We start from the raw sequence: 17124 nt of genomic DNA on the forward strand, positions 1-17124 counted from the left end.
GGACGCAGCAAACCGCGAGCACCTGGACGCCGGCAGAGAATCCCTGGAAGCGGCCCCGGAGGACGCTGGGAACCACTCCTGGAGGCAGCCGCCGCGCAGGCGCACTGGCCAGGCGGCGCTAAGTGGGAGGATCCCCGCGCCGGGCGGACCCTTGCAGGTCCCGGCGGGAGGGCGAGGGCGTCTGGGCCTAGTCGGTGATAGGGGTGAGTGGGTCTGGGGAGGGGACGAGCAGGAAAGCGCCGTTTCTGCGCCGCCCGCGGTCACCCTTGGCGTCCCGAGCGCTCAGTGCCCTGGTGTCGGGTTCAGACAGGCCGCGCGGGGAGGGCCTGGCGAGGCCAGCCCTGGAGAAAGGAGGGAGAAACACGATTAGAGGGGTTCTGTGATTGTCCACAGCCGACGAGGGAAGGAGCTGGGATTCAAATCCAGAGCCTTTTTGAATCCAAGTCTCAGACTATTTTGAACATGGTACTACTTAAAGAATTGGGTTTTATTCAAGTCTTTATGTTTCGTGACACCAGCACACTGTTTGGACCATGTGGTCTGTGCATATCCACTGTCTTCATGTACTCTTTGTAAAAATTTTTCAGTGATTGGGCCAAGTTCTAGAATTCCGACCGTGTGGCAGTATTCTAGATCCTTTTGCTGACTTTAATGTTTTCTGCTCAGCCATCATTAGGGGACCGTAGAGAGGTGGCTGCTTAGAATAAATAACTGGAGCTTGCAGCTGCCTGGTAAGGAGACAGATGCAGCTTAAGGTGGGAGTTGTTCCTTGTGAGCCTAGACATTAAAAGGACCAGACTCCCTGGGCTCCTGAGAGTGGAGGACGCCCACGCAGCTGTGAAGCCTCCCGCCAGTTTCCTCATCAAAAGTGGGCAAGCCCCATCAGGACTCTCTGCCTTCTGGGCTGAGGCCAGAGAGTCCCCCAGAAGGAAGTGCTGAGGTCGTCATGCTGCAGCAGCTCCTGATCACCCTGCCCAGCGCACCCAGCGCCTGGGTGAAGCTGCGCCATCCGAAGAAGGCCGAGGACGAGGCGCCCCTGTGGGAGTACATGACTAAAATGTTTGAAGGAGCAGGTGAGAACACACTGATTGGTGTGAGGGAGGAAAAGTAGCATCTTCCGGTGTGAGAAGGAAGGTAGACACCTGAACAGAAGCATCTCTTGGGGAGACAATTGGGTTAAAGGTCTCTGGAGTTCTTGATTATGGCTCTTGGCGTCAGGTTTTCCTGAGTAGTGGTCAGTTCAACCTAAAATCAGTATTTCAGAGTCGTGGCTGTATACGTTATTTCTTTCATCTTCCCTATAGGAATGTGAGTCAGGGAAGACTTGCCTTATTTACAAGACTCTTATTTTACAGTAAGGAAATTTAAATCAAATGAGAGACCTGTCCAGGAACTTGGTAGCCAGGTCAGAAGTAGAAGGCAGAAGGTAAAGTATCAGCTGAGCCTGGAGTATCTTGTGCCAGAAAGCAAAGAAGAGCTCAAACACTAATGGATGTGTATCAGGATGCAACAGCCAGATTCAAGGGGCTTCCACTGGACAGATTTGGGCAGGTTAAGTGTCCAAGATGGTTGTGACACCTTGAATAAATAAAATTTCACAAGTTCATGATGACACTTAAAATAGAGAAAAAAATGGGGGAAAATCCATTTACCAACATTGGAGGTGATTAATACCCTGATTTCTTACTTTGAAAATATATTGTTCTTGGAACCAAGAAATGCATTTACCTTGCTTTTTAGATAATTTCTGGTTGTTGAGGGAAAGCTCTTTACAGAATATACCTTCCAGTAATAAATGTAGAAGGAATGATAGAATATTTTATTGTAAATGAAATAATTGAAAAGTTGATGGAAACAGGATATTCACATGGTATCAAAGTATCACCCACAAAACGCTTGCTAAATGCTAAGGAAAGAACATACTTTTCCAACAGCAAGATCTGGTGGTCACTTTCTTAAACATACGTCCCCATCATGGGGATAACCTGATATTTCTGCCTTTCAGGTAATGTAATATAAAGCACATGGTGTCACTCATGAAGTATTAATGCCAGAAATACTTAATCTGATCCTAAATTAAACTTAAAGGCTGAATTTCTGGTTTAAAGAAAATACAGGGGATGGGGAAGTAGGATAAAGCCCATCATGAGGGTACAGTCAGAATGTTCTGGTCTCTTAAAAATCCAATGTCATGAAACAAAGGCAAGTACTATTCTAGAGAAAGAGAGACTAGAGATAACAACCACTTTTAATGTGTGAACCTCGATTGGTTCCTGGTTTGAAGAAAATCCAGAATAAAAGACAGTTTGGGAGTTGAGGAAATCTGAATGGACAAAATATTTAGATGATTCTATGGAATTACTGTTAGCTTTCCTAGGTGTGACAAATGGTATTGTGGTTATGCAGGACAAGATCCTTATTTGAAGTATTTGGGAGATGAAGTATCTTGATGTCTGCAACTTTGGAACAGTTCAAAAACATATATAGATGAAGCAAATCTGGCAAATGTTAACAATCGCTGACTGTAGGTGCCAGTCATATGGGTGTTCAATATTCATTATAAAAAATTGGGAAAAAATACAAGGACAATATTCTACGTGCCTTAATTCCTACTTCATTTTTTTAATTAAAGTATCACTGATATACAATCTTACGATTGTTTCACATAAACAACACAGTCGTTTCAACATTCACCCATATTATCAAATCCTCACCCCCTCTTTATCGTCACTGTCTATCAGCATAGTAAGATGTTACAGAGTCATTAATTGTCTTCTCCATGCTGTACTGTCTTCCCTGTGACCTACCTGTATTGCGATTGCAAATTATAGTGCCCCTTAATCCCCTTCTCCCTCCCCACCCACCCTTTCCAACCCCTCCCCTTTATGACCACTAGTCCCTTCTCCATGTCTGTGATCTTTCTCTTCTTAATTGAACACCCTCAATGTTTTCACATAAATTCCTCCTATTTTTTACTAAGGACTGTATAACTCTCTTCCTCTGGGTATTATTTGCTCCCTGGTGTGATACAATGTCCCCAGAATAAATTATAAGGTATTCCTGTCAAAACATTGACCTGAATTTAATCAAACCTGAATTTAATCAAACTGCTGCTATTTTGTTCTTCAGTTTTACTTTGTTTTATATTCCACAGATGAGTGGAATCATTTGGTATTTGTCTTTCTCCACCTGACTTATTTCACTGAGCATAATACCCTCTAGATCTATCCATGTTGTTGCCTACTTCATATTTTTAATACCTCAAATTTAGCCAGTATTTCTTGAGTTCTACGGACCTTCCAGGGTATTATACTTAACACCTTATCAGATGGAGAAAAATGAACCAGACACTTCTACGCATATACTCATACTAATACTCAATTGAGGGAGATAATTATACAAATAAATATAATAGGAGGTGGCCTGAGTTAGATTCCAGAGTAGAGATTTAAAAAAAGTTTTGGGGAGGATGGAAACGGAAGCATTAAGGGTATCCGAGAAAACCTCATTTGAACTGGTCTAGAAGAATACCTCGGTTCTAGACTAAGTAGGACTAGGGAGAGTACTGAGGTGGGTGCTGTCCCGGTAAGTTCAGAGTGGTGGAGATGTGTATGTGGGTGGGTGGGTGCGTCCTGTGGATGAAGGGTGGTATTTAGAGGGAGATACTGCTTGGAGAAGCAGCTGTGGACTTGTTGTGCTGGATTTACAAGTCCATGGTAAAGATTTCCCTTTCTTCTCAATGGGGAACCTTTGAGGACTTTGAAAAGAGGAGTGGCCTGGCAGATCTAAGCTTTCGGACCAGCAGGCAAATTTTCTTTCTAGGGGGTTTGGGGGGATACAAACCTCACAGCTTTTTTCCTTCTTCAGCTCTTTTCTCTCGGGTGGCTGATAAGACCCAGGGAGAACGTTGTGAGTATGAAATGACCCATGGGTCTCTGACAACAGAATCCCAGGTATGTTGGAGTTTTCTGTCACTTCCTTGGAATTGTTTCTCAGCTTTTAAGAACCCTGGACTTTGATATTTTTGACTCAGCCTGCTGGACTGGATTTTCTTAGCCCATTTGAAACCAGGATGAATTGACTGATTTCACAGGTAATTTTACCACTGCTAGTGACCTTCCTCAGGAACCCTCTTGAGTCTAGCAAACTTCTAGCCATTTGTCCAATAAAGTTAAAGCTCATGCTGGTGTGCACATGAATGTAAAAGTTTGTGATGGAGTTCTTGCCCTTAAACCTCATGGATGTCATCTGCTGGAAAGAAAATATCATAAAATATTTTAAGCAACTTTTAAAAATTAACAGGATGTGGCTCTGATATTCTTAGAGGTGTATATACTTCATTAATGACCATTAAGAGTGTTTTGGGTCATGTCCTGGAGCAGAACTGTGAAAGAAAAAAAAATGAGTAAGGAAGCTACTGGCAGGTCATGAAGGACACAAATTAAATAGGCTGAGCAGAAAAGGAAAAGAAACTTCCAAGAGCAGTTTAACAGTGTCTGTACCATAAATGAGCTAATCAGATCAGTGGCACTGGCAGCTGACAAAGCTCTGTGCTGCCAAACCCCAGAATCATAGGGAAACTCAGGAAAATTCTAGAGTAATCAAAGATGACTTCAAAAAGGACTTATATAGAAGAAGATATTATTAGAGAACAGAAAAGTTTTAAAGTGGAATGATGGTAATTTCCAAAATCACTTGGTACAGGATTTAATACTATGTCTTTAGCATTTCTCAAATTCGGTTTTCTCATTGATTAAATATGGATGCTCTTGTTGACCATGCAGGCCTGAAATGCATTCCAGAATTATTTATAATACATAAAATGTCTCCATACTTAAAGAATACTTTGGTATTATCTTAGCCCTCTGGCTTCCGGGTTCTCTTTGCATTTGGTAATACTTTATTTTATTTTATTTTATTTTGATATCATTAATATACAGTTACTTGAACAACATTATGGTTACTAGACTCCCCCTATTATCAAGTCCCCCCGACATACCCCATTACAGTCACTGTCCATCAGCGCAGTAAGATGCTATAGAATCATTACTTGTCTTCTCTGTATATACTGCCTTTCCCGTGTCCCCCACCCCCACATTATGTAATGGCTAATCGTAATGTCCCGTTTTCCCCCCTATCCCTCCCTTCCCACCCATCCTCCCCAGTCCCTTTCCCTTTGGTAACTGTTAGTCCATTCTTGGGTTCTGTGAATCTGCTGCTATTTTGTTCCTTCAGTTTTTTCTTTGTTGTTATACTCCATAGATGAGTGAAATCATTTGATACTTGTCTTTCTCCACCTGGCTTATTTCACTGAGCATAATACCCTCTAGCTCCATCCATGTTGTTGCAAATGGTAGGATTTGTTTTCTTCTTATGGCTGAATAATATTCCATTGTGTATATGTACCACATCTTCTTTATCCATTCGTCTACTGATGGACACTTAGGTTGCTTCCATTTCTTGGCTATAGTAAATAGTGCTGCAATAAACACAGGAGTGCATATGTCTTTTTCAAACTGGGCTGCTACATTCTTAGGGTAAATTCCTAGGAGTGGAATTCCTAAGTCAAATGGTATTTCTATTTTTAGTTTTTTTGAGGAACCTCCATACTGCTTTCCACAATGGTTGAACTAGTTTACATTCCCACCAGCAGTGTAGGAAGGTTCCCCTTTCTCCACATCCTCGCCAACATTTGTTGTTGTTTGTCTTTTGGATATTGGCCATCCTAGCTGGTGTGAGGTGATATCTCATTGTGGTTTTAATTTGCATTTCTCTGATGATTAGCATTGTGGAGCATCTTTTCATGTGCCTGTTGGCCATCTGAATTTCTTCTTTGGAGAAGTGTCTGTTCAGCTCCTCTGCCCATTTTTTAATTGGATTATTTGCTTTTTGTTTGTTGAGGTGCATGAGCTCTTTATATAATTTGAATGTCAACCCCTTATCAGATATGTCATTTATGAATATATTCTCCCATAGCATTTGGTAATACTTTAAAAAAACTATCAAATGGTTAATTTGTGTAAATCATACATAACAGACTCTTGTGCTTCAGAACACAGAGTCTGCTTTGGTCAAGGCATCTTCCTTGCTAGACAGAATTCATGCTGCCTCCAAAAACATGCATGAATATACCAAAACTACCCACCTAAGGATATTTTACCCATGCTGAAATGTTCTCATTTTAGCCAAGTCTTTCAGCCCAGCAAAGGTCCCTATCTTCTTTTGGCCTTAGCTCCTTTTGAACACTCCCCTTTCTCTAATATTCCTGATCTTTATTGTCCTTAATGTAAATTATTATATGGTGTTCTGTGACCACCTTTAATATTTCATGAGTATCTTGCCTTCAGCCAAATTGTAAGTTGCAGAATACAGCTTACCTGGTCTCTATGTTGTTTTGTAACCTCCAGCAGATTGTCAACCAAACAGTTTTCAAGAGAGTGTCCAGGAAGCTTGGACACTAGACTCTCTTGGCATTTAGGCAAGGTTCAAACAACTTCCTGAACTCTAACTGGAAAGGGACACATTTGATGTTCTAGGAATTGTTGACCTTCAAGGACATATCTGTGGACTTCACTGAGGAGGAGTGGGGACAACTGGCCCCTGTTGACCGGAATCTATACCAGGAGGTGATGCTGGAGAACTATGGGAACCTAGTCTCAGTGGGTAAGGATGGCACCCCTAGTAACTAGAACCTGCCTATTGGAAGAGAGCCTCTTTCTAAGTTAAGTGGTATGTTTGGGTTTTGGGTTATGTGTTAGAGGCTTCTAGTTCCTTCTGAACAGCAAGTCAGGATTGCTGTGGCCTTTTCTGCCCTGACTTTATCCTCTTACCCTTCAGAAGGCCTGAATACCAAAGAGCTAATTCGTGGATGGCTCTTTAACCTCAGCACTTGTAGTTTTTTCTTTTACATGAGCAGGGTATCAGCTTTCCAAACCTGGTGTGATTTCTCAGTTGGAGAAAGGAGAAGAACCATGGCTAATTGAGAGAGATATTTCAGGAGGTCCAAGTTCAGGTAAGGTGGGGTCTTTGTCATGTTTGCCAGAGAGTTCTACTCAGAGACTCTCCAGGCTGTGGGGAAGACTGAAGCTACCTGGATGGGACCACGAGGCACCTGATTACCACTCTGTTACCCACTTCCTGCACTTGCCTCTTCTCGTTAGTTTCTCTGGAGTCAGGGGAAGAGATGCCTTTCTTAGCAGGGTAGCCTTCTTCACCATTTCTCCTGACCTGACTTTCATGGTTTTCTTCCTTTCTCCAGCATTCCAAACCTTACCCTGATCATAGTTTCTTTCTCCTGTATGTTCAGATATTCATGGGTCTCTCCTCATTAAGTATGACACCCTGCACCAGCTTCTCGTATGTAATTTTGTCATGGATTTCACTTTCTCTCATTATTTCATTTAAAATTTAAATCTTATTCTGTAGTCATAACTTCAATTCTGATTTTCTTTTTAACTTGTCTAATTGACTTTTAATTTCAGATTATTTGTGACTCCTTGAGAAATCACCATAGAATTCCTTCTTATCAAACCTGGTGGCTTTTAACAGTCTTCAGCTTTTAAGAACAGTAGTAATGATAGCTGTTTACAAGCTTCTCTGTGAGTCCTGTGCTTACCTTAGCCCCATCTGACACATGAGGAAAAGAAAGCCTATCGGTTAAAAAATTTGTACAGGGTCACTCGGCTACTACTTGGTGGAGTCAGTATTTGAATTCTAATCATTCTGACTCTGTAATTTGTGTCCTTATGGTGCTATTCTACATGGCATCGTAAGGTTATATAGACCTAGCCACTTCTTAGTATCCTTTCCTCCACCAGCTAGTTTAGTAATTTTTGTGTCCTCTGTATCTCTGCTGTGTTTTCAGTGCTTCTCACCAATATCCTTTTTAATGCAGATATATCATTTCTGCCTTCATTAGGATAGGCTAAACTATTAAAGTAAACAGACTCTAAAATTGGGCTCAAACAGAACAGGAATTTCTTGCTCATATACTGGTCTGGGGGAATTGTTTAGTTCAATGGACAGTTCTTTTCCACTTGGCGAATCTGGGACTGAGATTCCACTTCCTTCTGGTGGCTCCATCATCCCCTAGGACCTCCTCATCATCCAGATTCAGCCATCAGTAGAGTAAGGAGTCAGAGTTGCTCATATAGGAGGTTTCTATGGGCCAACCTGGAGTGGTTCACATCACTTGCAATCTTATTTGATTAAAGAGGAGACCTTTATCACTTCACTCAATCAAATTCAAGAAGACTGGGAAAAATAGTGCAGTTTTATGTCCAAAAATGGGGAGAAAAGATTTCAGTGAACAGCCATCTCTGCCACAATCCCCAAGGAACCTCTATCGTTTATGCTATTATTCTATTTCTGTACAAACTCCTACAAATGCATTATCAAGGTTTCGACAATCCCTTTGACAACCATATTCTCCATATTTTCACCTTTGTCTTCGATATCCCTATGGACTCTATTCCTACATGTTCTTGGTGTTTAGGACATCTCTATAGATGTATTTGTTGTCACTTCAAACCCAGTACATCCAAAATCAGAAGCTGTCTTCTCTTGTAAACAAATCTCTCATCCTGACTCCTATTCTTCCAGTCTCAAAGTCTAGAAATCATGGTATCAACAACAATGTATCATATTTCCCACTCAGTGTTTCCCTCATTCCCCATGGTTCTTCTCTGACATTTCTTGCCATACCCACTTCTGGTCTTCATCTCTGTTGATGCAGTACTAAGCCAACTTCCTATCATCTCATTCCTATTACTATAATTTATAGTCTTACTTTCTTTTTCTGAATCATTTTGCATGTTATTGCCAAATCTGACCACTTGAAAGATGACATTTTTCTTGTTCTTACCCTAAAAAGAAGTTAAGTGACTCTCTATTCCCTGTGGTAAGTAATCAAAACATCTCTACTTGATTTTTAAATTCATTCCAAAATTTATCCAGCTGTTATTGAGCACTTTGTATGTGCTGTTACTAAAGTGAGGTTAGAAATTCTGGGGAATAATATTTTGCTGTGAACAGGAAATATTGGTGCTTTAGGATGGCAGGGTCCAGAATGGATGGACAGGAATAGAAAGAGGAAATATCAGGGAAAATTCCTCATCTGAAAATGCTGGGCTATGTATACTATGGACAAGATACATATTCTCTATTCTTAAAGATTTTACAATATAGTTAATACTGTGTCACAAATTAAGAAACCATTTTTCACCTCTTATATAGGCAAACATTATGAAGATTGATAAAAATCCAGTGAGTTTGCAGGGAAAAGCACCCGTATTCACTGAGAGCACACATCCCACAACCCAAGTCCTCTTCAGTAAATCCTATGAAATACTGACAGAAGTGTATGCAAATTTATGTGTAATTAATGATAAAGTGGAAATTTGGAGACAACCTAAATATTTTTCCTTAGGAAAAAGTCAATATGATATGTCCGTAAAGTTGAATTCAATGCAGTTGTTAAAAACAATAAGGTAAATCTCAATGTATAGACATGGAAAGGGGCCCATAAGATATAGTTGAGTTAAAGAACAAAACACATGCAGAACTGTTTATATACCTTGATCCTTTTTGTGTTTGTGCAAATGTATATTTATGATGATATATACATTAAAGCACAAATATATATTGTTGGGAAATGTCTAAATGGAGCATTCCAAAATCCTAAGAGACTGAAGGGAATGAGGATGAGATTGAGAGAGGCCATCCCTTTATGGTGAAAGCATTCCTATATTATTTAATGTTTTATTTTAATGTATAAAAAGCCTGAGATAAATACTTTTTCATAGATTTTCAAAAACTTTTAATAAAAATTTTTTTTGTAGAAATATGGCCTTGAGATGATATGGTGTTAGAACCCTATCTTCCTTAATCTCTCTCTTCTTCTTACAATGATGCTCTCTTCTTAGTCCATTTCTTCCTGCAATTCACATGAACGAACTCCTCCCAATTTCTCAGTCACCTCACATACTTCTGATAGCTTCATTTCTTTGACCACTTTTTCACTTCCTTTCATTTTAGCTTTCTAGGTGGCAGGGATCACATTTGAAGGTAGTCCAAAATTCCTGTATGTAGCATATGTTATTTATTTCCCTTCTTTTTCTCACTATGGCCATTTACTTTTTGAAAGTACAGTGAATATATATTTTCTCACTATGGCCATTTACTTTTTGCAAAGTACAGTGAATATTTGTACTTTTGGATTTCTTTCAGAGTTGGAGAGCAAAATAGAAACCAAAGAGTCAACGTTCAAGAATGATATTTCATGGGAAGAATTACACCATAGCCTGAAGATGGAAAGAGGAGACACCTTGTATTCGAAATTGGGAAGAGTTTCCAAAAGTGCTAAGTTAAAAAGCCATCTGGAAAATCAAGGAATGGGTGAGGGGCAAATCTCCTTGACCCACAAGAAAACACTCATGCAGGAGAGAGGCCAAGAATCTAATAGATTTGAGAAAAGTTTTAACATGAGCTCAAAAGTTATTATAAGACCAGTTGGTTCTCCAAGAAAAAGAGACCATAAGTATGACATGTATGGAAAGAGGAGATACAATTTAGATTTGATTAATCATTCAAGGAGCTATACAAGAACAAAAACCTTTGAATGTAATATTTGTGAAAAAATCTTCAAACAGCTCATTCATCTCACAGAGCACATGAGAATTCATACTGGGGAGAAACCTTTCAGATGTAAAGAATGTGGAAAAGTCTTTAGCCAGAGTTCATCCCTTATTCCACATCAGAGAATCCACACTGGTGAGAAACCCTATGAATGTAAGGAATGTGGGAAAACCTTCCGACATCCATCGTCTCTTACTCAACATGTTAGAATTCATACTGGGGAGAAGCCCTATGAATGTGGTGTATGTGAGAAAGCATTCAGCCAGAGCATTGGACTGATCCAGCATCTGAGAACTCATGTTAGAGAGAAATTTTTTACATGCAAAAACTGTGGAAAAGCATTTTTCCAAATTAGACACCTTAGGCAACATGAGATTATTCATACAGGTGTGAAACCCTTTATTTGTAATGTATGCAATAAAACCTTCAGCCATAGCACATACCTAACTCAGCACCAGAGAACTCATACTGGGGAAAGACCATATAAATGTAAGGAATGTGGGAAAGCCTTTAGCCAGAGAATACATCTTTCTATCCATCAGAGAGTACACACTGGAGTGAAACCTTACCAATGCAATCATTGTGGGAAAGCGTTTAGGCATGATTCATCTCTTGCTAAACATCAGAGAATTCATACTGGAGAAAAACCCTATGATTGTAATGAATGTGGGAAAGCCTTCAGCTGTAGTTCATCACTTATTAGACATTGCAAAACACATTTAAAAAATACTTTCAGCAATGATATGTGAAATATGTTCAACATTGAAGGGTCCTCATACTGGAACAAAAGCATCTAAATCAGTGGTTTTCTGACTTTCTGATATTAAGAACCAATAATTTTTAAATGGTTTGAATCAGTGTTTCAACTATTAATTTTTCCGTATTAAAAAACTCACCTGTTATCAGCATTGTTTTAGAAAAGAAAGTATATTTTAATATTTTTAAATATACGAAGGATATCATCATAAAGAATAGCCCTTTACATTGAATTGTCAGCTTTATAAAAATCTACCAAATTTGTCTTTGTTTTTCTCATTTCACTATGGCCAATGAAAACTTCATCATGGCAAGTTAGTAATCTGTGGATTGGCTTTAAAGAATCACTGTTTTAAATATCCCTTTAATGAACCAGAATAAAGTACAGTGTAACGTTTTACTATAGCCCTTTAAATGGCTAGAAGAGGTATGAATAAAAATATTGGTTGGCTTATTTCTAGAAGAAATAATGTTAAAGTGAGCTTTCCAGAATTAATAGATAACCTACTATACACAAGATATTTATGTATATTTTATGGTTTCTTATAAAGAAGAATTGGCAAGGTTTTTCTATAAAGGGCCAGATAGTAAATATGCTAGGTATTGTAAACCATATGGTCTCTGTCCAAACTACTCAACTCATCACTTTAGTGCTATAAAGCATCCAGAGACAGTACATAAACTAGGGTATCCCAGTCTTAGTACTACTGATATTTCGGGCCAGATACTTTGTTATGGTCAGTTGTCAAAACTGGAAATTTTGACATTTTTGGTTGTCAAAGGGATAAGGGAAATTTTTGTGTCTAGCACTGTAGTCTGTTTAGCAGTTTCTCTGGCCCCAAGATGCCAGTACTAGATACAAAAATTTCCCTTACCCCTTTGACAACCAAAAATGTCTCCAGGCTTTCCTAAGTGTCTCCTGGGGTCTCAATTGGCCCTACTTGAGAACTACTGACATAAATGAATGGGCATAGCTGTATTCCAATAAAAATTTTTATTTAAAAAACAGGATTTGGATTGCATTTAGCCCAAGTGCAGTAGTTTACCACTTCTGCTATGGAGTCAGTCAATGATTAATAATGGCAAAATCCTTTAATGTCAAATTAGTATGTTTGTGTATATCTATGCCATGAGTCTTATCTCATTATGAATTCCTTTGCTATTTTGTTGAAAGAAGTTTTGAAAATCACATTTTCAATGCTGCCATGGGAGCCTAGGAATTATTTATGGAGATATTTATGCAGATTTCAGTTCATAATGATGCTTTTCTTGTTTATTTGTAAGTACTTTGGGATGTATCACTAAAAGATAAGCACTCTTTTAAAACATAACTGCAATGCTGTTTTACACCAAAGAAGATTAGGCCTTAATTCCTTAATGCAAATTGATGCCTTTTGCCTTTTGAAGATTTGAATTGAATTATGTATCCATGGTGTCAATAGAGAAAGGAGATCCCTATATTTTCCTACCTAGATTTAATAGTGAGGAAATGTTTTTGTCTGTTTATTTTTTTTTTGCTTTGCACATGAATCAGATTAATTCACTACAACCTATATTGAGATTGGTAGCTGCCATTTCGATTATCTTTAACTTTCCCTTTGACAAACAGTATCAGATTCAAAATGTGGTTTTTATTGATTGGGGGTTCTTTAAGAAAATCATCAGAATAACACATCTACAGACCCATCCCCCCCACCAAAGAAGACCAAGGAGAAGGTGACTTCAGGGGCCATACTGAGGCAGGAAAGAGGAGGAATTGGCTCATAGTACTTCACTACACTTAATAGATCCTGCATCCTTCCAACCGTAATTGGACGTAGGTTAAATTCAACTTGATACTCTTCCATGGCAGAGCAATTCAATTGCTTGAGCATTATATATGTGAACAATCAAAATAAGCCTGTCAGTCCAGAATATGTACCATTTACCTCTTAGGTTTTTTTTCCTGTTATTACACTTACTTTTTAAAAAATAGGGCCTCTAACTCTTGAGTCCTTGTATGATTTTGATGGGTTAAAGGACAGAGCAGATACATGATGTTTCTTACATAGGTTCTGTCATGTTTCTGTGGTCTTAGATTTCCCAAGAATTTTGGTTTTCTGATGCTACTTGCAGTGACAGTTATGACTATCATTTTTCTCTACAGTCTCTGCCTTAGTGATCTCATATGATCTTACGGCTTAAAATACCATCTCTATTTAACTGCCAAATTTGTGTCTCCAGCCCAGACCTTTCTCCTGAACTCCAGCCTTGTTCATGATCAGGCTTTTGCATTAGCTGTTGTTTCAGATATCCTACAATATTACCTTCTCGTCTTTGCTCAGATGTTGCCTTTTCACTACAGCCTATCTTGCTTCTTAATATTGCAACCTTTCCCTTTCCCCCACCCCAACTCTATCACTGCCAAACCCCTTAACTTATTCCACTTTTTCTATTACATATCACCTAATGTACTAGATAATTTACATATTTATTATGCCTATTGTTTACTATCATCTCTCCATAGTAGTATATAAGTTCCATGAAGGCAGGAATCTTTATTTTTACTGGTGTATCACAAGTGCCCAGAACAGTGCCTGGCACACAGTAGTGACTCAATAAATATTTGTTCATTTGAACTGAATTGGATTATGTATCCATGGTGTCAATAGAGAAAGGAGATCCCTATACTTTCCTACCTAGATTTTATAAGTGAGGAAATGTTTTTGTCTTTTTTTTTTTTTTGCTTTGCACATGGATCAGAATTAATAGGCCTGTAAGAACTATGAATCATAACTGACATACTTCTTAAGATAGGGTATTTTTAAGTTAATTTGCTAGAAATGCAGCTAAATATGGCTGATGAGCTATATGAGTTTATCTCTGTTCTGTAAACATGAGTTTATAAAGAACTAGGGGAGGATAAAAGACAATACAACATGAAGAGAATACAGCAGCAGACAGGACATGTCAACATTTTTGGTAGTAAGAAAACAAAAGTGGTAACTGATTTAGCAGAGTCTACAGAAAAGTATATGGCCAAGAAGAGGTTCCCAGGAAGGCTGAGGTCTTGCAGACACTGGAAATTTTGGAAGAAAAAAGGGCTGAAACAGGATTGGTTGAAGTTCTGTACTACTAACATTCCTGAGGTCCCCTCAGCTTCCCCATACAGCAGGCTGCTACACACACATTGCTCTCTCTTGGGCCTTTCTCCATTCCATTACCACCTTTCCTTATCCCAAAGGAGATTAGGAGTTAGTTCTCTGGAGAGCAGCCAGAGCTGATGTGGAATCAGGGACACCAGCCACAGTAGAACTACAGGTAAGAGGCAGGGCTAAAATAGAGCCTAAGGTTGCATCCTGAGCTGTAGGGCTCTCAGTACCCTTTCCCACTGAAAACCAGGCTTTCACCCCTTCAACAGTCCTCACCCCCCACTGCAGCACAAGGTGGGAGGAGTCTTCTCCAGAGAAACTGAAGGATCCAAAGAAAAGGCACTGCCACTGTGGCTACTTCAGTGAAAAACCAAGGCCAATCACCCAAATACCCTGCACATGCAGATTGAGCATCCAATCTCCAGAAAGAGAAGAGAAAATGAAGGGTAGCAAATATATGCACACACAAGACAATTTTGCAGAATTGAAAGACATGAATTTAAAGATTGAAAGGCTCTTTGTACTCAGCACAGTAAGCACAAACAGCTAACATTTTTCATGTACTTACAATGTGTGAGGCATTGTTTTAAGTGCTCTATACATAGTAGCTCATTTAATTCTCCCAGAAATCTCCTGAAGCGTCTAGTACTATTATCCCCATCTTACAGATGAGGAGGACATAGAGTCCAGGTTTTACAAGTGAAGGCACCAGATTGAAAATGGCAGAGCTGAGATTTGAACTCAGGCTCTCTGCCTCCAAACAGAACCCATTCCAAAGAACATCATTATGAAATAGTATTCCAGAGGAAAAGAGAATGTCCTAAAAGATTCTTGAGCAAGATGACAGGTAACTCATCTATATGGGAATCAGAAAAGAGACTACTCACAGCAATGATCAAGCAATGTCTTCAAATTTTTTAGAAAAATTACCTTCAGCCTAAAGTTCTCTGCCCAGCCAACTACCAAACAAGATGATGGGAAAATAGAGACATGTTTAGATAGCCAGGTGTTAAAATTTGTCTCTTATGCACCATTTCTTAGGAAGATGCAGGAGAATGTGCTCCACCAAAACAAGGGAGTAAGTAAAAAAAAAGAGGTAGTCAAAGGATCCAGAGAACAGGGGCCTCCAACACAGGAGGCCCTCCCTGCCTTCCCTGCCTCCTGGAAGCACAAGGAAGAGGTCATGTGAGCACACAGTGAGATGGCAGCTGCCTCTAAGCCAAAAGAAGAAGCCTTAGAATAAGTCTACCTTGCTGGCACCTTGACCTTGGACTTCCCAGTCTCTAGAATTGTGAGAAATTAGTTTCTGTTGTTTAAGCCACCCAGTCTATGGTATTTTGTTATGGCAGCTTGAGCAGACTAATAAAATATCGTATCTACTTAAATTTCTGGATAAACTGTAGTATTCCACACTACTTCTCCCAACTCCATTGGACTTGTGTCCTCTCCCCACCCCCAGCCCCTTTCTCTCACTCTCATTTTATTAAAAGAAAAATTGAAATGCAATACTTATTCATGAGTAGTGTTTGGACTGAGGGCAGAGAACCAACCTGGACAATTCAGTACACAATACTATAGTGCTAAAACAATGTGTCACTATCTTTTATTACAAGGACAACATAGAGGACTGCTTTTGTTATTTGGAGTCCTCTTGCCTGTGCATACTTTTATTTAATCGGGATCATGTTTTAGCCACTTTTGGAATTGGATGTTTTTCACTGAATATTAGATTGTGCTCAGATCCTAAGCCTTCATGGAATGTTAAAGAGTTTGCACTCAAGAATCATAAAAATCTGAATTCAAATTCCAGCTCTACTGCACCCTAGCTTTGTGATCTTAGTCAAATTACTTATTTTTTTCTTAATCTTATTTTTCCATCTGTCAAGAGGCATTTTTAGTAGGCACCTTACAGCAAGTTTGTTATGCCAGGTACACATAACCACTCCAAAATAAACTATTAATATTGTTTTTTTTTTTACTTCATACCAAAGAGTAAACACTCATTTATGAAAACATAAATGTGTAAAGAAAATATGGCAGAAACGAGATATTACAATGTTAAAATGTTTATGTGAAAAGACAACTATTGTATGATTCCACATATATGAGGTATCTAAAGTCAAATTCATAGAAATGAAAAGTAGGGTGGTGGTTGCTAGGGCCTAGGGGGAGGGAGAAAAAGGGGAGTTTTTGTTTGATGGGTATAGAGTTTCAGATTTGTAAGATGAAAAAGCTCTGGAGATCTATTTCCCAATGTGAATATATTTAATGCTATGGAACTGTACACTTAAAACTGGTTAATATGGTACATTTTATGTCATTTTTTTTTTTTACCACACACACACAACTTTTGTAAAACGGACACACAGAGCAACACTGGAGGCAGGCAAGTCCAGAGACAAGAAAAACTATTCCAGGCCATTGGGAGAAGCCAGTTATTTGCAAGCCAAGGAACACGGTCTCAGGAGAAACCACCCCTGCTGAAATCTGTTTCCTGGACCTTTTTCAGTCTCCAGAATTGTGAGAAAATAAATTTCTGTAGTTTAAGCCTGTGGTATTTACTTATGGTGGCCCTAGCAAACGAATACACTCCTCTAAGAAC

General features: G+C 39.1%; 1 protein-coding gene across 2 annotated transcripts; it reads left to right on the forward strand.

The window, feature by feature from the left end:
* Positions 1-108: 108 nt before the first annotated feature.
* ZFP69B (ZFP69 zinc finger protein B) lies at positions 109-15996 on the forward strand. 2 transcript variants are annotated; one of them, XM_017674835.3, is made up of 5 exons: positions 109-1073; positions 3868-3953; positions 6537-6663; positions 6917-7012; positions 10228-15996. In XM_017674835.3, exons 1-5 carry the CDS (start codon positions 947-949, stop codon positions 11382-11384), a joined length of 1593 nt encoding a protein of 530 aa, XP_017530324.3. In that variant the 5' UTR covers positions 109-946; the 3' UTR covers positions 11385-15996. The 2 variants fall into 2 exon arrangements, with proteins under 2 accessions (XP_017530324.3, XP_073089800.1); XM_073233699.1 differs by having other exon boundaries at positions 1011-1073; positions 3868-4093.
* The last annotated feature ends 1128 nt before the right edge of the window (positions 15997-17124 follow it).

This window comes from Manis javanica, chromosome 4, assembly GCF_040802235.1.
Source record: "Manis javanica isolate MJ-LG chromosome 4, MJ_LKY, whole genome shotgun sequence".
NCBI classification, from domain to species: domain Eukaryota; kingdom Metazoa; phylum Chordata; class Mammalia; order Pholidota; family Manidae; genus Manis; species Manis javanica.